The 23,548-nt window shown below is 36.4% G+C and overlaps 1 protein-coding gene across 2 annotated transcripts in view; it reads left to right on the top strand.

Moving 5' to 3' along the window:
* mpv17 (mitochondrial inner membrane protein MPV17) overlaps nucleotides 1-22,146 on the top strand; it is a 127,642-nt gene extending 105,496 nt beyond the window's left edge. For both annotated transcript variants that reach the window (XM_039749010.1, XM_039749011.1), the window contains exons 6-8: nucleotides 10,486-10,518; nucleotides 14,600-14,652; nucleotides 21,328-22,146. In XM_039749010.1, the coding sequence (XP_039604944.1) occupies nucleotides 10,486-10,518; nucleotides 14,600-14,652; nucleotides 21,328-21,397 (156 nt within the window). In that variant the 3' untranslated portion in view covers nucleotides 21,398-22,146. The remainder of the gene's footprint in view (nucleotides 1-10,485; nucleotides 10,519-14,599; nucleotides 14,653-21,327) is intronic.
* Nucleotides 22,147-23,548: the final 1,402 nt, after the last annotated feature.

Here is a 23,548-nt window from a genome sequence, read left to right as displayed (position 1 = left end):
GTGTAATAGTAGTAAGAAGGCACAACAAACCCCTAATACTTCGTAAGGCCTGTTCATGGGGTGGCTGATTCACTTGCCTATGCTCCCTAAATCCTTCCTCAAATAATAAAGTTCTCTGTACATTAGTTATCTATTAGGGCTATAAATTAGCCAAAAAAGAACAGTTTGAATATTCAAATTAAAAATAAGTAAACTTTTAACTGTATCTGAACTTCAGTTAGAAATTCTGGGTGTTACATTTGCATTTGTACATGCCTTTTCTAATTCTTTATTGTTATAGGAACAGGTGATCGGCTACAGTGAGAACAAACACCAACAGCAAAAAATAAATAAATCCTTGCAATACTCAGGCAACAAATATTTATATACAAGATAATAATAATAGTAATTCTTTGCATTTATATGGCGCTTTTTTCACAACTCAAAGCGCTCAGCAATTGCAGGTTAAGGGTCTTGCTCAAGGGCCCAACAGAGCAGAGTCTCTTTTGGCATTTTTATGGGATTCGAACCAGCAACCTTCCGATTGCCAGTGCAGATCCTTAGCCACAGAGCCAAGAGTCATTGAAATCCTGAGAAGCTGCACCCTGTAAAAGGGAAGTATCTGCAATGGCATCTAGTTTTCAGTCTAGTTTTGGCGGCTCAGCCTGTTGAGCATAAAAGCACTGTCCCTCACCCTTGTAACTTAACCCTACTGTGTTAAATGCTTTTCCCTAGGTGCCACCCCAGCCCTGCTTTCAATCCCATACAGTACTAAGACACAAAATCAGCAGGACACCAGCTGATTGCTAAAGATGGGACCTATGCAACATTGTCAGGGTGAAGGCGGACTTTTTTATTATTTTGGAGATGTCCAATGGGCAGCAATTGGGTACCATTTAAATTGCACTGTTCAGAATAAAAAGCAGTCGGCACCTGTGGACTCACCATGAAAAGTGACTCCTGTGTGACTTACAGAACAGTATCAAGTTAAATGCAGCAATTTTTTTAATAAAAGTGGCCTAAATATTTTTAATTACTTCATTGTTTTAGAAATTATGTATCAAGCCAGCAGCCATGTATGTCGGAGACCAATATTAGGGCACGGCATGTTGGCTGTCACTAATGATGCTCTTTAACAGAGTAGTGGGATATAGAACAAAAAATGGGGAAAAAAAATAAAATTAAATCATGAAGGGGTCTAGCTGTAATTGTTTTCTAATGAAGATAACAAGCTAATCATTAAAATAACCAAAAGAGTGAAGGTGGACGTGAAGTACAAAGACAGACCAGTAAAATACTGCGGCTTTAGAGAGCACATCTGGAGTAACTCAGTGCCAAAATTTGTGCAGGAAAAAAGCAACCATTCTTTTACAATCAAATGTTAGCTTTTGCCCTTGAATAAGATCGTTTTTAAATAAATTCAAATTACATTGTAACAGCAACGTTTGATCTGATACCTCTAATATACTTGTATATATACTGTATATGTTTTGTTGATGGCACTAGTATTTGGCTTGAACTGTTAAAGAAAGCGGTCAACTTAGGACCTGTAAGGTGCCTGTTTCTCAGGCCACAGACTCTCATGTACCTGTGCTCTTATGTTGTGCATCTGAGCCTTCCACTCTTTTTTATCCTGGTTACATCCAGTCTGCATTCATCTCCCAAGGCAAGTAGTGAGCACCTTTGAAATCTTCTTAGAAAATTGTCACCTGGAATAACGAATAACATTTCACAAAATGACAACAAACATTTATGTTTTTCTTGAGATGTTTAGATTTGGCTATTTTTATAAACCAAAATTAAAGTTTAAGAATGTCAGTACCTTGCAACTCAAGTCAGGGCAATTTACTTGAAATACTGAACATGTTTCAGTTGTGCAAACAGAATTACCATGTAGACATGGATAATTAAGGATGAGCTAAACAGTAGAATGCTAACAAAGAAAACAACCCAATGAAAAACATTCCCCATTTTTGGGAATTAGGTTTAGTTTTACTTTTTTTACCAGCTTAACATAAATTGGGTGTCTACTATATACTGTAATAAATTGCCATGGTCTGTGTATATGTCTGGTCCCACAGAGCAATCTGATTGGTCGATTTGGCTTTGGTGACTTAATAGAAGGAGGAAGTGCAAGTGTGAGACACAAAAGGAGAAATAAAGATGTAGAAAGCACGCTGAGAGTTACCTTCAAAGGCACGAGTTATAAAAGTAGACAGGAAGTGAGCAATTTGCCTCAAATGACAGAGTCTGAGAAGCAGATTTGATGAGAACACACACGACAGACAGAGCACCAGTTCAGACACACAAGGATACCGAGGGTGAAGGTACACATAGTGCAAACGATATAAATATTTTAGAATTTATTTTATTACCTGTCTTCCACAGGTAATGTGGCTAGTGTACTGTAAATACTATATACTTTCATTTTTTAAATGCTCATATCTTCTGTGTAACTTTTTTTTACTAGACTTAACATGTTTTGAAGAAAGTTACATTAATGGAATAATATGCCAAAACGGGGAGGGAATGATTTTGCCAATATATTAAATACAAAACCATTGGCTAGAAGAAGATTATTGTTTTTGTAGTTTTTGTCCTCTTTGAATATTTTTAATTCAGTAACTGAATGTAAATCAGCTCACTTTACTCCTTACAATTGATTTGGCTTAATAGTTTTCCGTTCATATAAAAAAGTAGAATTATTTAGGAATCTGTCAAAATGGGCTTAGAAGTATATCACTGTTTGTTTTCTTTTTAGCATGCCAAATTCCTCTAAAGTGCACTCAATACACTGCCCACCAAAAATAACTAATGGATACACAAGACCATGATGCTTGTCCTGAGACATTTGACCATAAGAGCAGCATATTGAATGCCTCTGTAGCCCAGTCATGTAGATTTTGTTCACAGCACTGTTAGGAATGTTATTTTAGTAGTAAGGCAAGGATGATATACACCCCAGTGGAGCCATTTAGGGAAAGACTAGATATTGTAAGGGCTACATTGACGAAGAAGACAGTAAAGCAATAAAGTAACTCATTTGCTATTCTAGAGTACCTGTTCAATACAGTTTTGTCATTTGTCAGTTTTAATAGTTTTACTAAGATATTCTTAAACCTTGATGTGCAGCAAATTAAATCTCAGGAGAAGTCAGACTGCAGCTTACTAAGCAACAATTCAATGGTGCAAGCAGCCTGACAATTATTCAACAGATTATTGGCTGTTTCGTATTTTGGTTTAATTTCTCCCCTAAGCAAACTAGCAATTTAGCACACCAAGGCATAGATTTAAAATGGAACAGCTATGAGATGCCAATAATGATACATAGGAGAACATTTTAAATGAAATAGTGACGATTTTCAAAACAAAATTATGTACTTCAGGATGAGGAAACTTATTGATGTGGCTTTGTCTCAAGGTATTATGAACACTGAAGCCATCATCTAAGTATGTTTTCTTATTCTGGATTTTATCATTTATCCATTCACTTTCTGTAACTGGTTAACTGGTTCTGCCTCACTGGAGCTGTAGCCTATCCTGGGAGCACAGAAAATAAGGCAGTCCATTAAAACGGAAGGCTTTGGAGTAAACCACGCAAATGACTTAACTACACTGAACTACAATGTCATATTAAGAAACCTCTTTAAGTGTGAAATATTTATAAGCTGAGCTTGGTACAGAAATGTGGTGGATTCATCCAAATTGAAGTTTAAGCTCAGTGAACTGTCATTATTACCTTTCTTTTTTCTAAGTTACTAAAAGAATCTGGTTTTTTTTAATGAAAAGTGATCTTCCTGAGTTTAAGAGCAAGTCATTCTCAATTACCCAATGTCTCATGTATCTAATTCAGTTAATTAATGACATGATAGAAGAATCATTGTTTTATTGATACATGTACTGTGGTTAAGTGTTACACCCAAATAAATATTAAAAATAAAATATAGTTAAATTATTAAATGGTTCCACATTTGATCCCTAGGTGGTGTCAGAGACAGCTAGGGAGGTGACCCGGCCGGGATGCCCAGGAGGACCGGAGGAGGCTTGCGCCTTCCCCAGACCATGTGGGGGCAACCGCCCTGGTTACTTTGGGGACCACGGGAAGGGAGCTTGGAAGCTCAACCCTGTAGGAGCCCGTGGTCGCCGCCAGGAGGCGCCCCGCTGCCTTCGGAGCCCTGGACCTCAGCACTTCAGCCACACCTGGAAGTGCTGGGGGAAAGAAGTACGTGGACACCCAGAGTGCTTCCGGGTACACAGCCGGTGCTTCCACCACACAAGGGCATGTCGGCAGAAGGTCACTGGAAGACACCTGGAGCACAACCGGGTGGACATAAAAGGGGCCGCCTCCCTCCATACGATGGCTGGAGTCGGGTGGAAGAAGGACAAAGTCTTAGAGGAGAGGAGTGGAGTGGAGGCGGTCAGAAGAGAAAGGCAGTGTGTGAATGGCCTGGACTTAAAGGGGTGATTGGTGCTGCAGCACATGCTGCAGTGTGTGTGGTGATCAACATCATGTCTACCTGTCTGTGTCCGGGCTGTACCCCACAGTGCTGACCAAGCTGCATACAAGAATAAAGGACTACTGTCATCAAACATCTGAATAATGTATATTAAAAAGCAAAACTAAACAACATCTTCTCGCAATCCAACTAAATTCTTCAGACTGTGGAGTAGAATGCTATGGATGTGTGTAGAATTTCCTGCATCAGACATTATTGGAACCCGAGTCACTGCACAAGTTATGGCTACCATATAAACTGATTTGATCGAGGTAAAAGTTACACTAAAAATCTTATGTTTTTCAAATAAGATCGTTGTTTGCAGATTCAGTTTTAGAAATGATAAACATCTATATTCTAAATCTGATTTAACATTGACCTCGTGGAGTGAATCAGAAACATCAGCAAAAAAAGTTTCAGTTTTGAATTTAATTTAATTTGTTATCGACTATTATTGCTTGCTTGTGTTTTTTCTTTAACACTACACAATTAGAAATAGTTCTAAGGTACAGTCTTTTGGTCTCATTTTAGAAAGTTATCATTTTTCTGCATAAGGAAATTCTTACTGAAATGGTCTTGGAGTTTAAACATGTTTATTATATAGTACAGGTCAAATTCCGTTATAACGAATATCTCTATAATGAAATTTTCATTACAATTAAGTATTTTTATGGTCTCGACTGTTTTCCCATATGACACGAGTCTATAGAAATCTTGTTACTACGAAGTACATTCAGCAGATACTTTCATTATAACGAAGTGCCTAAAAGACCTTGAAATGCCTGAATGAATCATCCGCAGAGCTGCTAGTTTTGTGGCCGCAGCTCAGTTGTGCATAATGATCCCCAAACAGATCTTCAAACTTTCCTCGTTCCTTTTTTTGCCCTTTTTCTTTCCTGCGGTTCGCAGTGATACCTTTTACTTATTGCTCGTCAATATTTAAAAACCATCCATTGGAATTTAATTCATTGTCACCCTCCTATAGAAATGGTGAACACGAAAAAACGATAACAGTTCATATTAGAAAAAAAAGTTACATTTTTGCAGCTCTCGATTGCGGCAAAAAAAAAAAAAGACGTTGCCAGTGAATTTCGGAATTTTGCCATCGACACTGTCAACTTTCTTGAAAGACCGAGCAAAAAAAATCTCGGGTTGCAAACGTATGTGAACTGCTGGATTTGAAGACGTCGAAAAAGCAGTTTTTATGAGGTTCAGAGATGCTCGTTCAAGGAACATTACTATTAATGTGCCACTCATTCAAGGTAAATGTGAGGTTTGTAAACTCTCTTGGGACCTCCCCTAACTGGACGACACACCGAAGAGCGTCGTGAAGTCCAATCTCTGTGTCTATGGAAGACTGTTTATCTGTTGTTGGGGCAACAGCTGGCTCAAAGATATTCTGCGTCTCTCAGCTATACTGCATCTCTCCACCAAAGCAAACAGAAAAGGTATCGATGGGTGATGCAGCCTGACTGCTGTATTTGTGTATAGCAGAGATTGAGATCACGCTACAATAAATAAGTGTGCTGTTCCTGTTTCAAGCTGAATAAAGTTGGTTTTCCTAAAGTACTGAGACTCAGCCTCGTGTTTTGGGGTACAAGACAGGGACTTATAGCGCGACCCTGATCTTTTATGATTTGCTTCTGTGTCACTTCACTGCAGCGCTATGAGCCTGTTTTTGCCCTGCCCCGGCAATGGACAAACAATCTTCCACAGATGCTGCAATCGCATTTCGGGAAAGTATATTATTGCAAGGAAATGCTGAGAAAAATTCTTGTCAGCATAACTTGTAGGCAAGGAGGAGATTAAAATAAACACAAAAGAAGCTATTGAAATGATTGCAAACGCCTGGGCGCAGGTTAAAGAAAGCACTATAGTAACAAATACAGAATCTCATTACAACGAAATTTTCGTTATAACGAAATATTTTTTAGGTCCCTGGGAGTTCGTTATAACGGAATTTGACCTGTTTGTCTTTTACTTTTCTGCTGCATTATTAAAGTCCAATTTAAGATAACACATACCCAAAAGACACCTTGATTTTCAAATCAGCTAGTTTATGTAGTGTGCTCGAAAACTGTCTTGTGTCTGTTCCTAACTCTAAAATAAATTTTAAAAATATCCAACTTCTATTTGGTTAAGGTCATATTTAAAATTGCTGCACACATCCAGTTTAATATCATGTTGAGTTTCTTGCCTGAAAGAAGAGTCCCAAAAGACTTTGATATATAGCTGATAATTTCACCAGGATTAGCAAGACTGTTTAAATATTTCAAGAAAAACTGGTTATGATGTTGGCATAGAAATAAAAGCAGAAGGCATCCCTGGCTATGGGCAAATGTGGGAGAATTCGCTGACTTCTTGACTGTGATGTCAATTCATTGACTAAAGTTGGAAGGAATGGAGACAAGTTACTCTGGATTAGGTGACTACAGATGTTCTCCTAAAGTAGAAGAAGAAATGTCATTAAGCTCAGTCTATTGAAAGCTTCAAGTAGAAAGAAAGAACATTAACAATATAACTCAAACAACATGGCTATCACCAGCCCAATTAAACACTTAAGGAAGATAATAGAGCAGCACCCATGAGTGTGTTTTTCACCACTGTCATCAAAACACCAGATGATGTTCTCATAGAAAGCAAAGTTTGTCATGGAAGATTGATGTCACATTCCACCAGTGTAGTTTCAGCATTTATGAGATAAATGGACTAAGCAGTAAGCATGTGTGCGTATGTCTATGTTTTACCACTGAAGTATTCATTATTAAGTGAATATTTAAATTTAAGTAAAGTTTGGTAATTTTATTTTCAAAATGTATGTGTTTGTTTTTGTTAAAAGTAAAATCTAGTTTAGTTTTATATACTTTATAAAATATATTTTATAAGTCATATTTCAAGATTTTTTTGATTTACAAATAAGTCAAACAAGTACTGCGTAATACCTAGTAATGCAGTTATTTTTCAATTTTACGTTAGTAGTTTTTAGTTTAATATTGCATTACATACACCACAATTTTTGTGAACCCCACACATACTGTATATACTGTGGCCCACAGGACATATTGACAGTCGTGGAGCCCAATATGACAAATCAGTAAATCAGTTCCTGCAGGCTAAGATACTGGCTGACTGGTCTTTTTCACAATTACAGTAATTACCAATCATTGCCATCTAATTTTGCACATCCTTTATCCCCTTCATTACTATTTCATCAATAGCCAAAAGGCAAGATAAAAAAAAAACTCCTTTGGCTTTTTGCTGTTGGATTTGTGTGTATTTTTAGAAAACAAAATGAGGTATCTTCTAACAATAGTTGATCTGCTTGATAGCTTGTTTGTCTTTTGTCAAAATAAATTATACATCAGGAACATTTTTTCTGCATGTTTAGATCATTGCTGCAGAAACTGACATCTCCAAATATACCCATGTGTCTCACTCTTCATTTTTCTTTCACGCGTAAACATATACTGTACAATCTTTCATTACTAGATGCTCCTGTGAAAATGCTGTATGTTTCTGAATAGCTCAGAGGTATGTGCCGCATTATTAGTGCTTGAGATAAAAAGCTGCATCCTTCTAATACAAAGAAATGTAGCCCTCAATTAATGCAGACTTTGTAAAATAACAGCAGTACTTTATTATAGATCTTGTTTTAGATAACCTTGTAACCTCTAGTAATCTTATCATTCTAATATACCTATAATAAAGCACAGAACACAGGCATACATAGTGTTTCATCAAGCTATAAGTTCTTTACCAAATCCATGTATAGTATTCCCATGTACTGTAAACTCTAAGCTTGAACTTTCTGGAGTATTGGGCACGCTAATATTTCTACAGTATGCACAGTTTAAATCACATTCTGGCTTTTCCAACACTGTTTCAGTCTTTGTAAGCTATGAAAAGATAAATCAAGAGAGAGATGTGAATAGAATTGGGGACTCAGCCACGATCCCAGTTTAAAGAAAAACAAAGAGGTTGGACTGACAGAAAAGTCACTTCTTTTGAACAGACAATGAGTTCTCAAGAGTTTCACTGGTCTAATGACATCCTGTACTGGTCTTTATTATACCAGAGCCACCAGAAGATGCAGAGACTGAAAGTGTTGTTAATAGTTTTTACACAAGTTTGTTTGGTTTCATTTGTTCTTTGACTTTTCCAGTTCTTTTCACACCATTCTGCCTCATTGACTAGGAAAAAAAAAAAGGTTTTGAATCTTGATGCTCTCACAATCTCCTGTATAATGGCCTACCTGCCCAACAGATAGCTGTTTATGAGGCTGAGAGACTGGGTGTTAGAAATGGTGGTGTGCGACACTGAAATGTCTCAGAGAACTGTCCCGTCTCGCTTCCTGTTTGCCCTCTATACAACAGATTCCAGAGCAATATCAGCACTTGCCAACTACAGACATTTTCAAAGTACTCGTCCATCATAGGCTGCATTAATAGTGAAGATGACTCAGAGTACAGTAAAGTCGTTGCAGACTTCTTGTCGAGTAGGGACAACAACTTGCAACTGAACATCAGCAAGACAAAAGAGCTAGTGGTGGACTTCAGATATGCCAAGAAGCCTCTGAGACCAGTCACCACTTAAGGGAGAACATAGAAGTGGTGCAGAGTTACAAGAACCTGAGGGTTTACATGAACAGCAAACTGGACTGGCCTAACAGCAGTAGCGCTGGACAAGAAGAGCCAAAGCAGACTGTTCTTGAGCGCAAAAGAAGTACAATGCCCAAAAAAAAAACTTACCAGGAAAGCCTACTTTGTCACAGGGTGCACCCAGGACATAGTGGAAGCTGTTGTGGAAAACAGGATGATGGCAAAATTTAATGCCATCAAGAGAAATACCCTCCAAGAGGCATTCTTTTCAAGCACTTTTAGCCCCAGGCTCATTCCACCATGGTGTGCTAACAAATGCCTCTAGGGGTCTTTTCTCCCAGTGATATCAGGCAATTCAATGTTTCCTCCCAATAAACTTGTTAAGTTTATTTATATATTTATCAGTTGATTTATTGAATGAATGTATTATCTGTCCTGAATCTGTATTCTTGTCTTTATGTTTCTGTTACTGTATGCATTTGAATTCCTCATGGGATAAATAAAGTTTATCTAATTGTCAGTCCTGTAAATATAAGAAAAAACTGGATTAGAAACCGTGTTACCTACTTTGTCTTGTATCCTTGATATTTGTCAAGCTCATGTGTAATGACAGAGGTTTTTGGACTTATGGAAATAGACTAATAAGTACATTGTATAAGTTAAGCTGATATGTGTTATGTATTTTAATACTCATGGCACCATAGTGTGTCAAAATGTCACATGTTAGTTAGACATAAGAAATTCACAGTACAGGGGGTCCTCGGGTTACGACACAGTTCCGTTCCTACAACAGTGATGTAACCCGAATTTTGGTGTAAGTCAAAACACACTCTAGCTTAAGTCACTTACCTATCTTAGCACATTTGTAAAATCATGATCTAGAACATAATCTAAGCCTGAGAAAAAAGAAAAGGACATAAATATACTGTACTGTAGTAACAGAAAAAATGAGTGTAAAAAAATCCTTACCTTTATTCCTTCTCATGTCTCAATTTTTTTAAGTTTTTATGGGAGTGAGCGTTGTAAACTCGAAACGTTGTAACCCGAGGACCACCTGTACTCCGTACACAAGATTGTACCACAATTATTATTTCTACTACTACAACAAAATGAAAGTAATAGTTTTAATATTGGTATGCAAACAAACACAGTGAAATTGTAGCTTGCCACAAACTGAATTTTGGTAATGTTGTTGTGGTGTACCTTTCATCTCTCAAGAAATATTCTTCAAACCTAAAGGAGTTGCACTGGTTTACATAAAAACTGGCTTCCTCATGTTATCCTAACCAACAGATTGTTTGTCCTCATGCAGAATTTAAGGGATCATTGTTTAGTTCTCAAACAATATTGAAGAACTACATTAATAGCTTTGGTTGTAAATTCCTGAAATTCTGTTTTTCTTTTTTCTGCAGGACTATAAGGATGCACTCATTGCAAATTATTATGTAAGTTAAATAATTAATTTTGACTGTTTATTATAAAGATTGCTAATAACTTGGACATTAACTTTTTCTGATGTCAAGAAAGGTTTTCTTTTTACTCATGTGAATGACTGAATCAATATTTATTTTATACATGTAATTTAATAATTTTTACATGAAAGTGCTTTATGTTGTATATATTCTCACTCTCTCTCGATTATTAGGTACATACAGTATTCATACACTGCAGATCCATTATGATCAGTCACTATAACTACATTTATACACCCGTAACTCAACTTATGAGGGTCAGGTTCTTCTGTGAATTCTTCAATGAGAATACCTGATTACACTTACCATTGTAGACTTCATTTCTCCAAAGTAAAACGTTAAAAAGTGATTTAGTTCATCCACTTTTGTCACCCACTATGTTACTTACAATTATTTTTGCCTGCTATACTTTTGTAAGTATACTTCCACTTTTTCTAGTTGTATATTTTATTTTTCTTGCTCAGTCAGTTCGACCAATGGCAAAAATCAATGAGGGAGATGCCAGTTTGTCATTGGGGACACGTATAGTTTCATGCCTGGGCAATAAAGAATTAGAAGCAAGAATCTGAGCCATGAAAAGAAACTACAAATGTGGAAGATGAATTTTCAGTTTCCATAAAGATAAACTGGCCAAACTAAACTTGTATTATTACCAGTGAGATTGCAATGGTAAAATGGTAAAAATAACTTGCCGAAGCTCCAGTACAGTAGACTTATTGTCAAGTTTGTGGTATGTTTGTGAGGTCTTGATGCTTGCATCCTGTCCAGCTTGGTGGGCTTACAGAAGTTAGATAGTTTCATAATTTCTAGCATGGCAGCACTCAGATGTTAAATAATTGTGACAGACAGGAATCAGCAGGGTTTGATAGCTACTCTCCTCATCAACTTATGCATATATTGTTTAAAAGAATTAATGCAATACATAATTTACACTAGTTATCCCAGATGCCACAACCTCCCTCGCTTTTTCTCTGTAACTAGAATATTCTGGCAACTTCTTGGCTATAAAAAAGATATTGAGCCTGATCTTCAGCTCTGTCTTGTTTAAGTGCTTAGTTCTGTATTGCCATTGTCTTGCAACTCATTGTCTAATATTTCTAGTACTAAAAACATTTAAATGTCTGTATAAATGCAAACTAAGTCTAAATGTATTTCAAAAGAGCAAAAAACAGTCTGTACCATGCAGTGCTCGACTCCTTGTAAGGTTTTAGTTTGCTGTTGCAAAAAAGCAGTCAAATTTGCCCTGCTGCCTGTAGACAAATCTGTATTGCTTTGAAAGTTATCATTGTTTGCAACTTAGTATTTCTGTGTTTAGAAAGAGAAAAAACAATTAACAAGTGATTTTATCTGGATTTTGATTGGATGGCCCTTGGTGATTGTTTCTAATCATAACACCATAAACATTTAACAAACAAAAGGAGACATGTTATGCTTAGTTGAAAAATGAAGCAAGGTCCCTTGGACTATTTTGAGTTATTAGGTAGGCAAGGATCAATTGATGAAAAAACTAAGCACAATTCACAAGCCAAAAAATCAAAATCCAAAAATTTCATAAAACTATTTTATATCCTTTTCCTAAATACAACTCAAAACTTAATTTGATTAGTTTCATAAATCCAAAGCTACAGAGCAAATCTTAGCATGCTGCCATCTTTTATAACAAGAGTCATATCACAGTTTCGATGATCACATAACTTGCATTGAATGTGGTAAAAATGACAATATGACCACATTCATGAAAATAATGCTGCAAACGGTGGTAAAAATAGGGCATTGAAGTGATGTCATAAATATAATGAAAAAATATTACAAAAAACAAATAAAAGCTTTTAAATCAAAAATAAAAATGATACATTAATTTCTAAGGTTTCCAGTCTTGCTCATGGCAAGATTTTTCATTCCGAGAAGCTTATCTTGGTATCTAACAGATAAGTTGTCCCAACGTTGTATTTAAATGTCCCTGTTTCAACTACATTACTCTGTAATAAAAACCCTCCGATGTTAACTTGGAGACCACTCCTCATGTTTGTACCTGCCAGTGTCCCAGACTGAAAGTAAAAGTCACAAACTTGTTTAATTTTGCTAGGAATGTTTGACAATAAGCAGTTTAATTTTTATTTATTTTTTTATTTATTTGGAAGTAGTTGACCTAATGACTTATCGACTATAAATGGAAAGAATATTTTTTTCAGCTAACTGACAGACAGACATTTTTGTTAATAAATATTGCATAATACTCTGCATAGGATCAAAAAGTAAAAAAAAAATCTGTAAAGATATTTACAAGGTTTTTGCTTTTGTGTTTTTTGTAAAATTAACTCTGTTAACTTTTATTTTTGAGTGTCCAGATGTTGTAATAATTTTTTTGCTCCTCAATTAACAATTTGGTATATATTTCACATTAAGGATGTAATAATACTCAATGCTCTGTTTTTTTATTTCAATAAGTTTATATAAGAAAACATGAATTTTGTATTCTCAGAAAAACATAAATAGATATACATAGAGATAACCATGTGAAAAGATACTGAAATATTTATACATTTTTTAAAAATTAGTATTTTGCTATTTACTTCTAATAGTATTACCTAAAATGGTTACATGATTAATATAAAATTCCACACCTCAGATCTGTATTATTTTCAATATTGTCTTACTAAAAAGCTGTTTGGCACTGTGAAAAAGGGAATTTCTGAAGCAGTTTGTGTGTCTTTAATGCGACTAGTATTGCATATAATGGATGTTTGTCAACAGCTGAGATGTTTCCCTCTGACACTCACCTCCAAATCATCTTCGTCAGCTCCCAATAATTTTGGTTGCATGTTTGGTAGTTGAAAGAGATGACAGACAGGACTGCAATAAAAGGACATTGAAGTTCTTGTCCACTTTAAACAGTCTGAGTTTACAAGTAATAAGCACTTATTGCATTTAGAGTAGATATTTTTGGTTTTAATATTTCAAATTAGATTATCTGGGATAGTTCCAAAGTAATTATATTCAGTAACTATTTCTATCTACTCCTCCAGAACAATAATGAGCAAACATGCAGATTTCTGTCAATTAAAGTCAAATATCAATTCTTTAGTCTTTTTGATAATTACAGTACGATCATTTTTATTGCACCAATTTACTCAGCATTCCACTTTTTTCATCCTTCCCAAATATATGTCATTTAACTATAGTGTTCACATACATGATAATGGAAAAATTGTCATTGTCTCATTAAATCTTATTATTTGGTTGATGGGATTCAATCAATGTCTTAAGTTTCAGCTTTTCGAGAAATTAGTTGACCTACCACCCAAAAATATCCCAAAATTGTATTTACTATATGTTATTTTTATTGGCACAAGAATGTTGATTAGCACTGTTGCTTTGCTCATGGAGTCTGGGGTCACTCTTTGTGTGGAGTTTTCATGTTCTCTCTGTTTCTGTGAGTTTTTCTATAAATGCTCTGACTTTCCGTTCACAGATTTTGATAAGATGCACTTGTTAGGTTAACAGTGTCTGTAAAGTGCTCCTGTGTGAATGAGTGTGGGCGTCTGGGTTATTAATGCTACAAATCAATTTTAGTCATAACATGGCATTCCTAAAAACTGCAGACTTTACAATTACAAGCTAGAAGTGCATGGTGGACACTACAGGTAATCTACATTTTCCGTTTTGTGTTTTATTACTTTACCTGTTATTTATTCTTAATAATCAAATGAATGATAGTCTTTCAAGTTTTTCTTGACTGACAATATCCTTGAATTCTTTTAGTTTTATTTCAGCAGTCTCATGATTTTAACCAATATTGTCTTCTTCTTTCTTTTTGCCTTTTACAAAATATGATTTTCCTTTGTCAAGATGTAACAAAAATATTGTAGTATTAGCCTGACTAGTGATATTTTTGATATGCATTTACTGTATGTTTGATATGATCTCATATTTACTAATTTATCTATCATGATCTCAGTGTGAGAAAAACTGTTAAGTTTTTGTTTTATTCTTGGTAATTATGTATATGATTAATTGGATTTGACACTGATATTACTGTAATGTTTTCTTTCAGCTTTGGCCCCCAGTGCAGATTGCTAATTTCTACTTTATACCACTACATCACAGGTAACCAAAATATAATATAAGTCAAATAAACTAAATGTAACTTGTATACGGCATAGGTCAAAAGTCTGGAATCACCCAAATATTTTAGATGCCTAATGTTCAATTGATTTAACAATATCATTTTGTATTAGACCAAATTACTATAAGGTATTTGTGCACATTCCTCCTCCATCTTGAAGACAACCATGAATTCAAGTCAATAATTTCAATCCACTGTTTAAATTTACATAAGAAATTCAGCGCTGAAGTCCATTTTTGATAGATTTTATGCAAGAAAAAATGCTTTAGGCTCATAAAACTTAAGTGTGAGTGACACGGTGGTAGTGTGGTTTGCACTGCAGCCTAATGCCCTCAAAGTCTGCATTAGACCACTGTTTGGAGTTTATATGTTCCTTTATGTGTAAATTGGGATTATTCTTCTATAACTCACAGGGGTTTCTTCCCACATTGCAGAGATCTTCATGTTGGGGCATTTTTCAATTTTAAATTTCTCAGTATGATTGGGTGTACCATGTGATAGACTGTCACCTCATTCAGCATTGCTTCCTGTGTGATCTTAATGCAGTTGGAAAAGACAGAAGAGGATGTACAATATGAACAGATGGTCACACTAAATCATTTAAATGTTTATTATTATGTATATTTATTTAAATTACGAGTAAAGTAGTGACACTGGTTCTCATAAATGAAATGAGACAACCCAAGACCGGTACACCTTGTTTTAAAAGCTGTGCATTATTATTTTAGAACATGGTGATGTATGGATCAGTTCTTTTATTCAATTTGCACCTACCTTATATGTTAATTGTTTCTATAAAATGGTAAAAAAGTACCTCATATTTCAAAAATATATACAAAGTACATTTTTTCATGTAAAATAAGATACAGTAATTTTAATTTAATAAATAAAAGGAAACTTAATCATTAAATCAAAAACAAATAGCCAACTCTTTGGCAGTATTCTGCATTATAAAATAATTGTATATGCAAAAATAAAAACCCACTAAAATTAACAGATACTGTGTTATCATCTATTATAAAAAAAATCTTGACAGGGAAACGAGACGTGATCTTCTCAGAAGACAATCTGACGTCCCGCGAGAGACACTTTAACGTCCCACGAGACAAGGCAGTGAGACAGAGGGCAGCTGCTGTACAGGCTTTTAAATGATCGATGCGCAGCGCGACAAGCAGAACACGCACCTCAGCAGCAGGAGAACAAAGCCAGCAGCTGATCCATCCACATCTTCTTAACGTGTGTTCGGCTCCCCCCTTCATAACGCGAGCAGGAGACTCGTGAGACCAGATCATCTCGGAGAGACACTTTGACGACACGCAAGACTAGACATTACAACCTTAGGAAGCAAAACCCGTGAGACGGTGACTTTCGCACATCACGCCCTACTTACAAACAATTTTAAAAAAGTTCACGGACATCTAACCTAGCAGTTGTTGGAATGCTTTTGGCAGACACACTTCATGTGCTCCCAGCTCGTAAAACAACGTCAAGCAACAAGCAGAACACGCAGCTCGCCTGCAGCAAGCCAGCAGATGATCCGAGTGCATCTCTTTAGCATGCGTTCAATGCCCCCCTTCACAGCACAAGCAGCGTTATACGTCCTGCGAGAAAGAGATTTAACCACACCTGGGGCAGGAAATAAAGGACAAATATTGTTTTTACAAAAGTTTTAAAGTAAAAGTGAAAATAATGCATATGTAACAATTCCCATGAAAATAACAATCTCTTTAAATTGTTTATCCGGTAAACCAAACCCAGGGGTGGGCGAGCAAGGGGCAGAGCCCTCTAATTTCACTAAAGTTTAAGTGATAACAAAGTTAATAGCCTAGACTTTTTAAGAAAGAACAGTCATTTTGTATGAGTCACTGCATCTTTTTGACACATTTTCTCCATGTCTGTGTGGATTTCCTCTTGGGTGCTTCAGTCTTCTCCAACATCCCAAAAGTGGCAGTTAGCATAAAGGGCAGCACATCTGAATCAGTGTACTGTATGTGTGTACGTTCCAAGGCTGTCAGTGTGGGCTTCAGCTCTGCTTAACCCCTTAATGAAAAAGCAATGTTAAGAAATTAATGGTGTTTAAGCTGTCTGTTTTTATTTTTATACTAGCAAAACACCCGCGCTTCCCAGCGGAGAAGTAGTGTGTTAAAGAAGTAATGAAAAAGAAAAGGAAACATTTTGAAAATAACGTAACATGATTGTCAATGTAATTGTTTTGTCACTGTTATGAGTGTCTGTATATATATATATATATATATGATATATATATATATATATATATATATATATATATACACACACACACACATATAAACATATATATTCATATCCATACATATATACATTTAAACATATACACACATACATATACATAAACACACATATATACACACAAATACATATATATATACATACACACAGATATATATAAACATATATATATACATACATATATACATATACACACACACATATGTTGCTGGGGGTGCCAGAATCCATGAAGGAAGAAAAATGAAAAACATTATTTGTACAAAATCTTAATTTATTTATCCATTCCTAAATAATTAAATGGGCAGGCTATTTTGTATCAGTGCAATACGCTGCTTGTTAAAACGGATGACTCCCACTCTTACGTGCACGTCTGCGCGGATATTATGAACTATTGTTTCTGTTCAAGTTCTATTTAAATTTTAAATAGAAGGAATTTTTATTTAGTCGACAGAATATTATTCCGGAATAAATCAACTCAAACCTTAACTCTTTCAGGGCTGATGTCAACTTTTGTCAAAAGGAGGAGTTGACAATGGTAATCAACTGTAAACTGTGACAAAACCAGCCGTTACGATTGACTCTCATTGCTAGAAGCAAAGTTAGATTAATTGGTTTGACTGAGATTCCCTGCGATCACGTGAGTAGCAAGGCGCACACAACGGCAAAAATGGTGCTGACATCACGCGAGAGATCAAAGCGAATGTGAAAAACTCTGTCGATGACATTTTGCATATTATCTCTGAACTGGACTATGACTCGTCAGACTCAGATTTTGATGCAAGCGATCGAAAACGAATGGGAGGTTCCAGCTTCAGCTGATCGGTCCCCAGCTAGTCGTGGTATTGACAATGTTCCCCAGGGAGGACTGCCACTTAGCAATGATAAGAGGTAGAAATCAAATTGTGATGCACTGCGACTGTGACCGCCGCTGCTGTTGTCCCAGCCACGTGAAGACAGTCTGGCAAGCACATGCCGCACCCTTCTTGGCAAACTGGCAGACACAGCATGCAGCAACAGACGTTTTATGTTGATTTCTGTGGGAAACCATAATTTTTTGCAAAAAATATTCAGCCCTCAAAGAGTTAAATAACTTATAATATTTTGCTCTCCATAAAAATATATCCTGTCTAAATTATACAAGTTAGAAATAAAGTAAACGTTAAAAGAACAAACATTCAAATTTCTTTACTCTTATGTAATTTTATATAAAAAATAAACTTAAATTTTAAATATCCCCAAAGATTTTGCTCTCCATAAAAATATATCCTGTCAAAAGTATACAAATTCAAATATGAACATGATGCATAACAAAACCTGGAAATGTAAATAAAATTTGTTCTTTTCAGCAATAACAAATCAAATCATTCAGTTGTCTTTACTCATATGTCATTTTATCAGAGCTGGACGCATGGCATCTTTTTTTGGCAACAAGTTTGTTTATGTTTGGTGTGAGGTTCTGTGTTGTGGAGATTCTCAGGATGGACTGCAGGTGCTCATCAGTGAGGCGACTCCTGTGTGCTGTTTTGTTAGTCTTCATCACTGAGAAGAGCTTCTCACACAGATATGTGGTACCAAACATGCACAAGGTTCGAGCCGCATGTAGACGGAGCTGGAGCATTTTGCGGGAATGGAGTGAATAAACTGTGCGGGCCTTGCAGTATCGTACTTTGCCTTCAGTGTGCCTTTACACTGCAGCTCAATCACCTCCATCTGAATCTGCACAGGTGCAGTTTCCACATTGGCGGCAAATGGGTTGTAAACAACTCAAAATTCTTTTTTTGTTCTTCAAAGTCACCAAAGTGCCGTGTGAACTCAGTGCGCAGTGTGCTCAGTTTATCAGCAAAGTGCGATTTGGGAACACCGTAGTGCGACTTGGTTCAACATTACTTGGCAACAGGGAAAGTGGGGCAAGTTGCACTGGTGCATTTGTGTCTCCCATAAAAGCAGCTTCACTTGAAATCACTTTGTGATTTTGCACGGTAAAACGTCTGCTGAAGTGTCAGATTCTTCTTTAACTCTTCTGCTTTCTGTATCTTGTGCATTGCATTCAGGTCTTTCAGGTTATCTTGATGTTTTGTCTCATAGTGCCGTCTTAGATTAAATTCTGTAATTACAGCCACATTAGCTCCACAAATGAGACACACGGGTTTACCGGCAATGTCAGTAAACATATACTCAGCCTCCCATCGGTTTTTAAAGGCTCTATGTTCAGAATCACCTTTTCTCTTTGGCATCGTGTGGGCTAGCTTTGCAATAACTTGCAGCATCATAAGCTAGACTTGATTAACGCGTAAGTGTTCGGCAAGGCAGCTGAAGCGCTGCATTATGGGATCTGTAGTCTATTGTGTTACCAGCGCTTCATATCCCCGGGCCATTAATAACAATAATACAGTATATAAAATGATCTCGCGGGCCGGATATAATTACACGCCAGGCCGGATGTGGCCTGTGGGCCTTGAGTTTGACACATATGGACTAAATAGAACTTGAAAAGAAATATTTTCGAATGTGATCGCAATTCAGATCGAGTTGACGCGCACTACAGTACATTGAGCCCACGTGCTATTGTGGTTTTGCCTGCGTGCCTCAATAAGTTACCCTCCCCTCGCTCTTACTTTTTTACCGTTCATCTAATGAATACACTGAGTATGGCTTTACCAAAACAATCATTGATCGCGAATAAAGTATCCATTATTCATGAAGCTTCAATTGGTGATCTGTCTTTCTGCGTTAACCGCATATTTTTTCATACGTCTCAAACCAAGGGGATGCGAGGCTAAAATGAATCGAGAAGCGCCGTACATACTTAGTGCATCCCTCTCGGGAATCGAACCTCGGACGTCGGCGCTAGAGGCGAAGGCTCTACTATTGTGCCACGGCGTGTGGTTTGTCTATTTGAGTGTAGCAGTGTAATTCGGTTTTTGTTCAGCACTCTTTGGAACTGTTGCTTTTTGTCTGTGCACTGCGTCAGTTCACATGAGCCGCTGAATATGGTTTTATATGTCACTCGCTCGCTTCTAATTGTTTCGCTGCCTTCTTAATTATATAATGCATGTTTTCTTCAGCGCTTTTTGTAGCTCTTCCTGGTTTTCTACGTAATGCGTGATTACATGAGAGGCGTGATGATGTCACACGAAACTCCACCCCCCACGGCTTTCGAGCTCAACTCCATTACAGTAAATGGAGAAAAATAGCTTCTAGTTATGACCATTATGCATAGAATTTCGAAATGAAACCTGCCCAACTTTTGTAAAGAATGAGCCTGCCACATTTCAGCCTTCTACCTACACGGGAAGTTGGAGAATTAGTGATGAGTCAGTCAGTGAGTGAGTCAGTGAGGGCTTTGCCTTCTATTAGTATAGATTACTAACTCATGTGCAGAACAACCTTCCTTCGAATAAGTTATTTCAAATCTATGGTTTTGTCTCACTCAAAAATCTTTCAAGATTTAAGACAGACTAAGGAATTTTGATTTTTATTTAATTTGGCATCACATATTCCTAGTCTAGTGGTCCTCACTATCCAATATATCAAATATGTTTCCATTAATACTTTAAAAGGTACTCTGAAGCACAAAAATACATGTTAGTGTCATCCAGTGAAAAGACTGAGAGCTGAAATGCTGAATAATGATTAACAAAAAACAGTGATTTTTTATCCTTAGAAACTACTGAAAATTGAATCTGTGTTCACAATTATTAGTGCAAAAACATTTCTAATCCAGTACATAATTTTGAAAGATTGTTTTTTTACTTGAACGATATATACTGTTTCAAATGACGTGTAGCTCAGTGTTATTTTAACTCTTTATTTGCCTCAAGGATTTTAGAAAAATCTTCAAATTAAAGATCATAGACTTAAGTTCTGTATCCTCAGTCACTGATGTATTACCACCTACACACAATGCAAAGGTGACAGTAAATCAGGTTCATTTTCAGTTTTAAAATACCTGGCATAAATGAGTGTTCCCTACAATGTATTGTCAATCCATACTGGCTGTCTTGTTTTATGACAAGGCCACAACACTGAATGATCCACACATACTTCTAAAAATAACACTCTTTGTCAGTCGGCAGTAATAAAGAGTGTCCATCTGTGTCCACCTAAATTCCTCAGAATGTTATCCTCTGTGATTTTGTCTTCCTTGCTCATGAAATTTACCAAAATTAGAGACTCTTAAAGTGTGTTCCCATTTATGAAAGCCCATAAGTTAACCTGAGTAATTACTGGGAGGTGAATTTAAAAAAGGGGAAAATGAAATAAATGATTTGGGAATATTTCTTTATGTGCTATAAGTGTTGGAACTGATGCTGCTGTTCTTGTTAATGGCATCTTGGTTTGCACTGTAACTGAATTTCTACTGTTTTTTTTGTTTTTTACCCATTTAGGCTGGCAGTAGTTCAGATTGTGGCGATAGCTTGGAATTCATACCTGTCATGGAAGGCGAATAAGATGTGAAATGTTTATGGGGATCATGTTTCTACCTCAGTAATCTGTATAATTTGCCCCCGGTGGCATCACTCATCAGTATTAAGTCTATAGTGCTGTTATGTTATACTTTGTCATACTTAGGCTAATGTTACTTTCCTCTGGATTTAGTGTTGTTCCCTGAAACTAAACTTTATTTGGAAATCTAGTTCAGGAGGCACAGCATCTCATATTGTTAATAGGCTGTCTGTTTTTTTACAAGTAACACAAAAGCATGCTTTTCATAAAGATGAGTAATTCATGCCTAATACCCCATTTTTACATTGTTGCAAATCTAACAAACTAAGCATTTTAAAAGCAGCTTCCTGCCAAATTTATTTGGCAAAACATATAAACCACATAAATCATGAAAATACAATAAATTGTCTTGAAATTATGTTTTGTCTACTACAATAAAAAGTCACAGAAATGAAAAGTAGAACACCAACTGTGGCAATTCAGCCAGTCTCAAAAATGACTATGCCTCTACATATGTCGGCAGATGTAATTCTCTCATTTTCTGTCACTTAACATTGTAACTGATATACAGTATTTCATTTGTTCTACCTGTTGTCTTTTAGTTCGTCTTCTTTGATCGTAAACTATAGTTTTACCATACAAGGGGGATGACAGTGTTTTATAAAGTTATTATACTGCATTAAAAAGACAGAATGGTAATTGTATACATCGATCAATATTTCTAACATTAAAATTTCAATAAATCTGCCTCTTATCATAAACATTGTTCTGTTTTTATTTTAAATAAAGTACTTACTGTTAGTGTTATGCTGCAATCAAAGGTTAACTATTTTCTTTGTAATTATGGCCAAGGAATTTAATTATATTCTTTGTTATATTTAACACATATTAATCATATTTTAGTAATATTGGGGAAAAACTTAATAGCTGTTTTTGCCTGCAGTTCAGAGTTAAACGTCAGGTGCTCTTTAAGTCATTCTGAAAAGTTAATTAAAGCCTTTGGCCATGCTCTTAATACGGGGCTAAATATAGCTCGTTTTCCCTTCTGTTTATTCCTGACATAAATTTGGTATGAAACTTTGGTTAGTAGTAAATGTTATAGCCGGGGTTATGCACAGCATTTGCCTTTTCATTCAGTCATTTTCTTACCGAGTTTCTGCTGCCTATTTTGCCAGCAGCAATGGACACAAAGTAGGGACAAGTCCTGGATGTGTCATACTGTAGTCTCCCTGTAAACAAAACCTGCCTTCTTACGAATTAATAAAAGTGCAGCCTAAGTACGTGCTTACGTTCATTATTCCAAAGCCAGCAGTGTCCTTACTTACGTGGCTCCAGTTACCCAGCAGGTGCATTCTAATAATCAGTCGCTATACTGTAGTTGCACAGCTAATGGGGCAGAACAGCCAGTGTGCACATGCAGTGTAATTCTGAACGCCTAAACTAAAATGTGCCCTCTCCTTTTGGACAGAAGCAGTATATACACACATACACACACACCCATTGGAGCTCTTTAGTGCCAGTACCTCATCTGAGACTACTGCATGTCTTTAGAATGTGCTAGGAGGTTCACTGAAGGAGTTTACTGGATCAAAGAAGTTCTAAAAGTCCACATGGAAGGCATCCCAGTCCAATTCAAGTAAAAATATATTTTTATAAAGCGCCCCATCTTATTTTTCCAAGAACAAATGAGTCTGCCTATCTTCTCCTGTTGTAGAGAGCCATTTGTAAAAGCATCTTAAATTCTCATGTGGCTTTGCCTTATCTCAGAAGGTAGTAAGTAGCACTGTGTCTGCCCTGCCCTGGGAGGGACCTGTGACCTTCCAGACATCAGCACTTCCCACATGAATGTCCTAGTGGTGGGAATATTAATGAAAACTTGCCCAATAAATACCTAGCCATGTCTCATTTTAGCTGACCCAAATCCAGACCTCCCAGCTCCCACAATATTCACTGTAGCTCCTATCAACTACTGACTCTGCACATGACTCAGACCAAGCACAGATAATTGTGTGTTCCATCCAGCAGTTACTGCACCATGTTACATTCTTCATGTAATAAATGCCGGCCTTTCCTCCCTGTTATGAGTCTCATTTTAATGTGTTGGTTTCCAATGGAAGTTAATTTATCAGGAAGTATGTAAGACATTTGACCTAAATTTACTTT

The sequence above is a fragment of the Polypterus senegalus genome, chromosome 3 (genome assembly GCF_016835505.1).
Source record: "Polypterus senegalus isolate Bchr_013 chromosome 3, ASM1683550v1, whole genome shotgun sequence".
NCBI classification, from domain to species: Eukaryota; Metazoa; Chordata; class Cladistia; order Polypteriformes; family Polypteridae; genus Polypterus; species Polypterus senegalus.
Note: the sequence above shows the minus strand (reverse complement) of the source record. Positions and strands in the feature narration are given on the sequence as shown.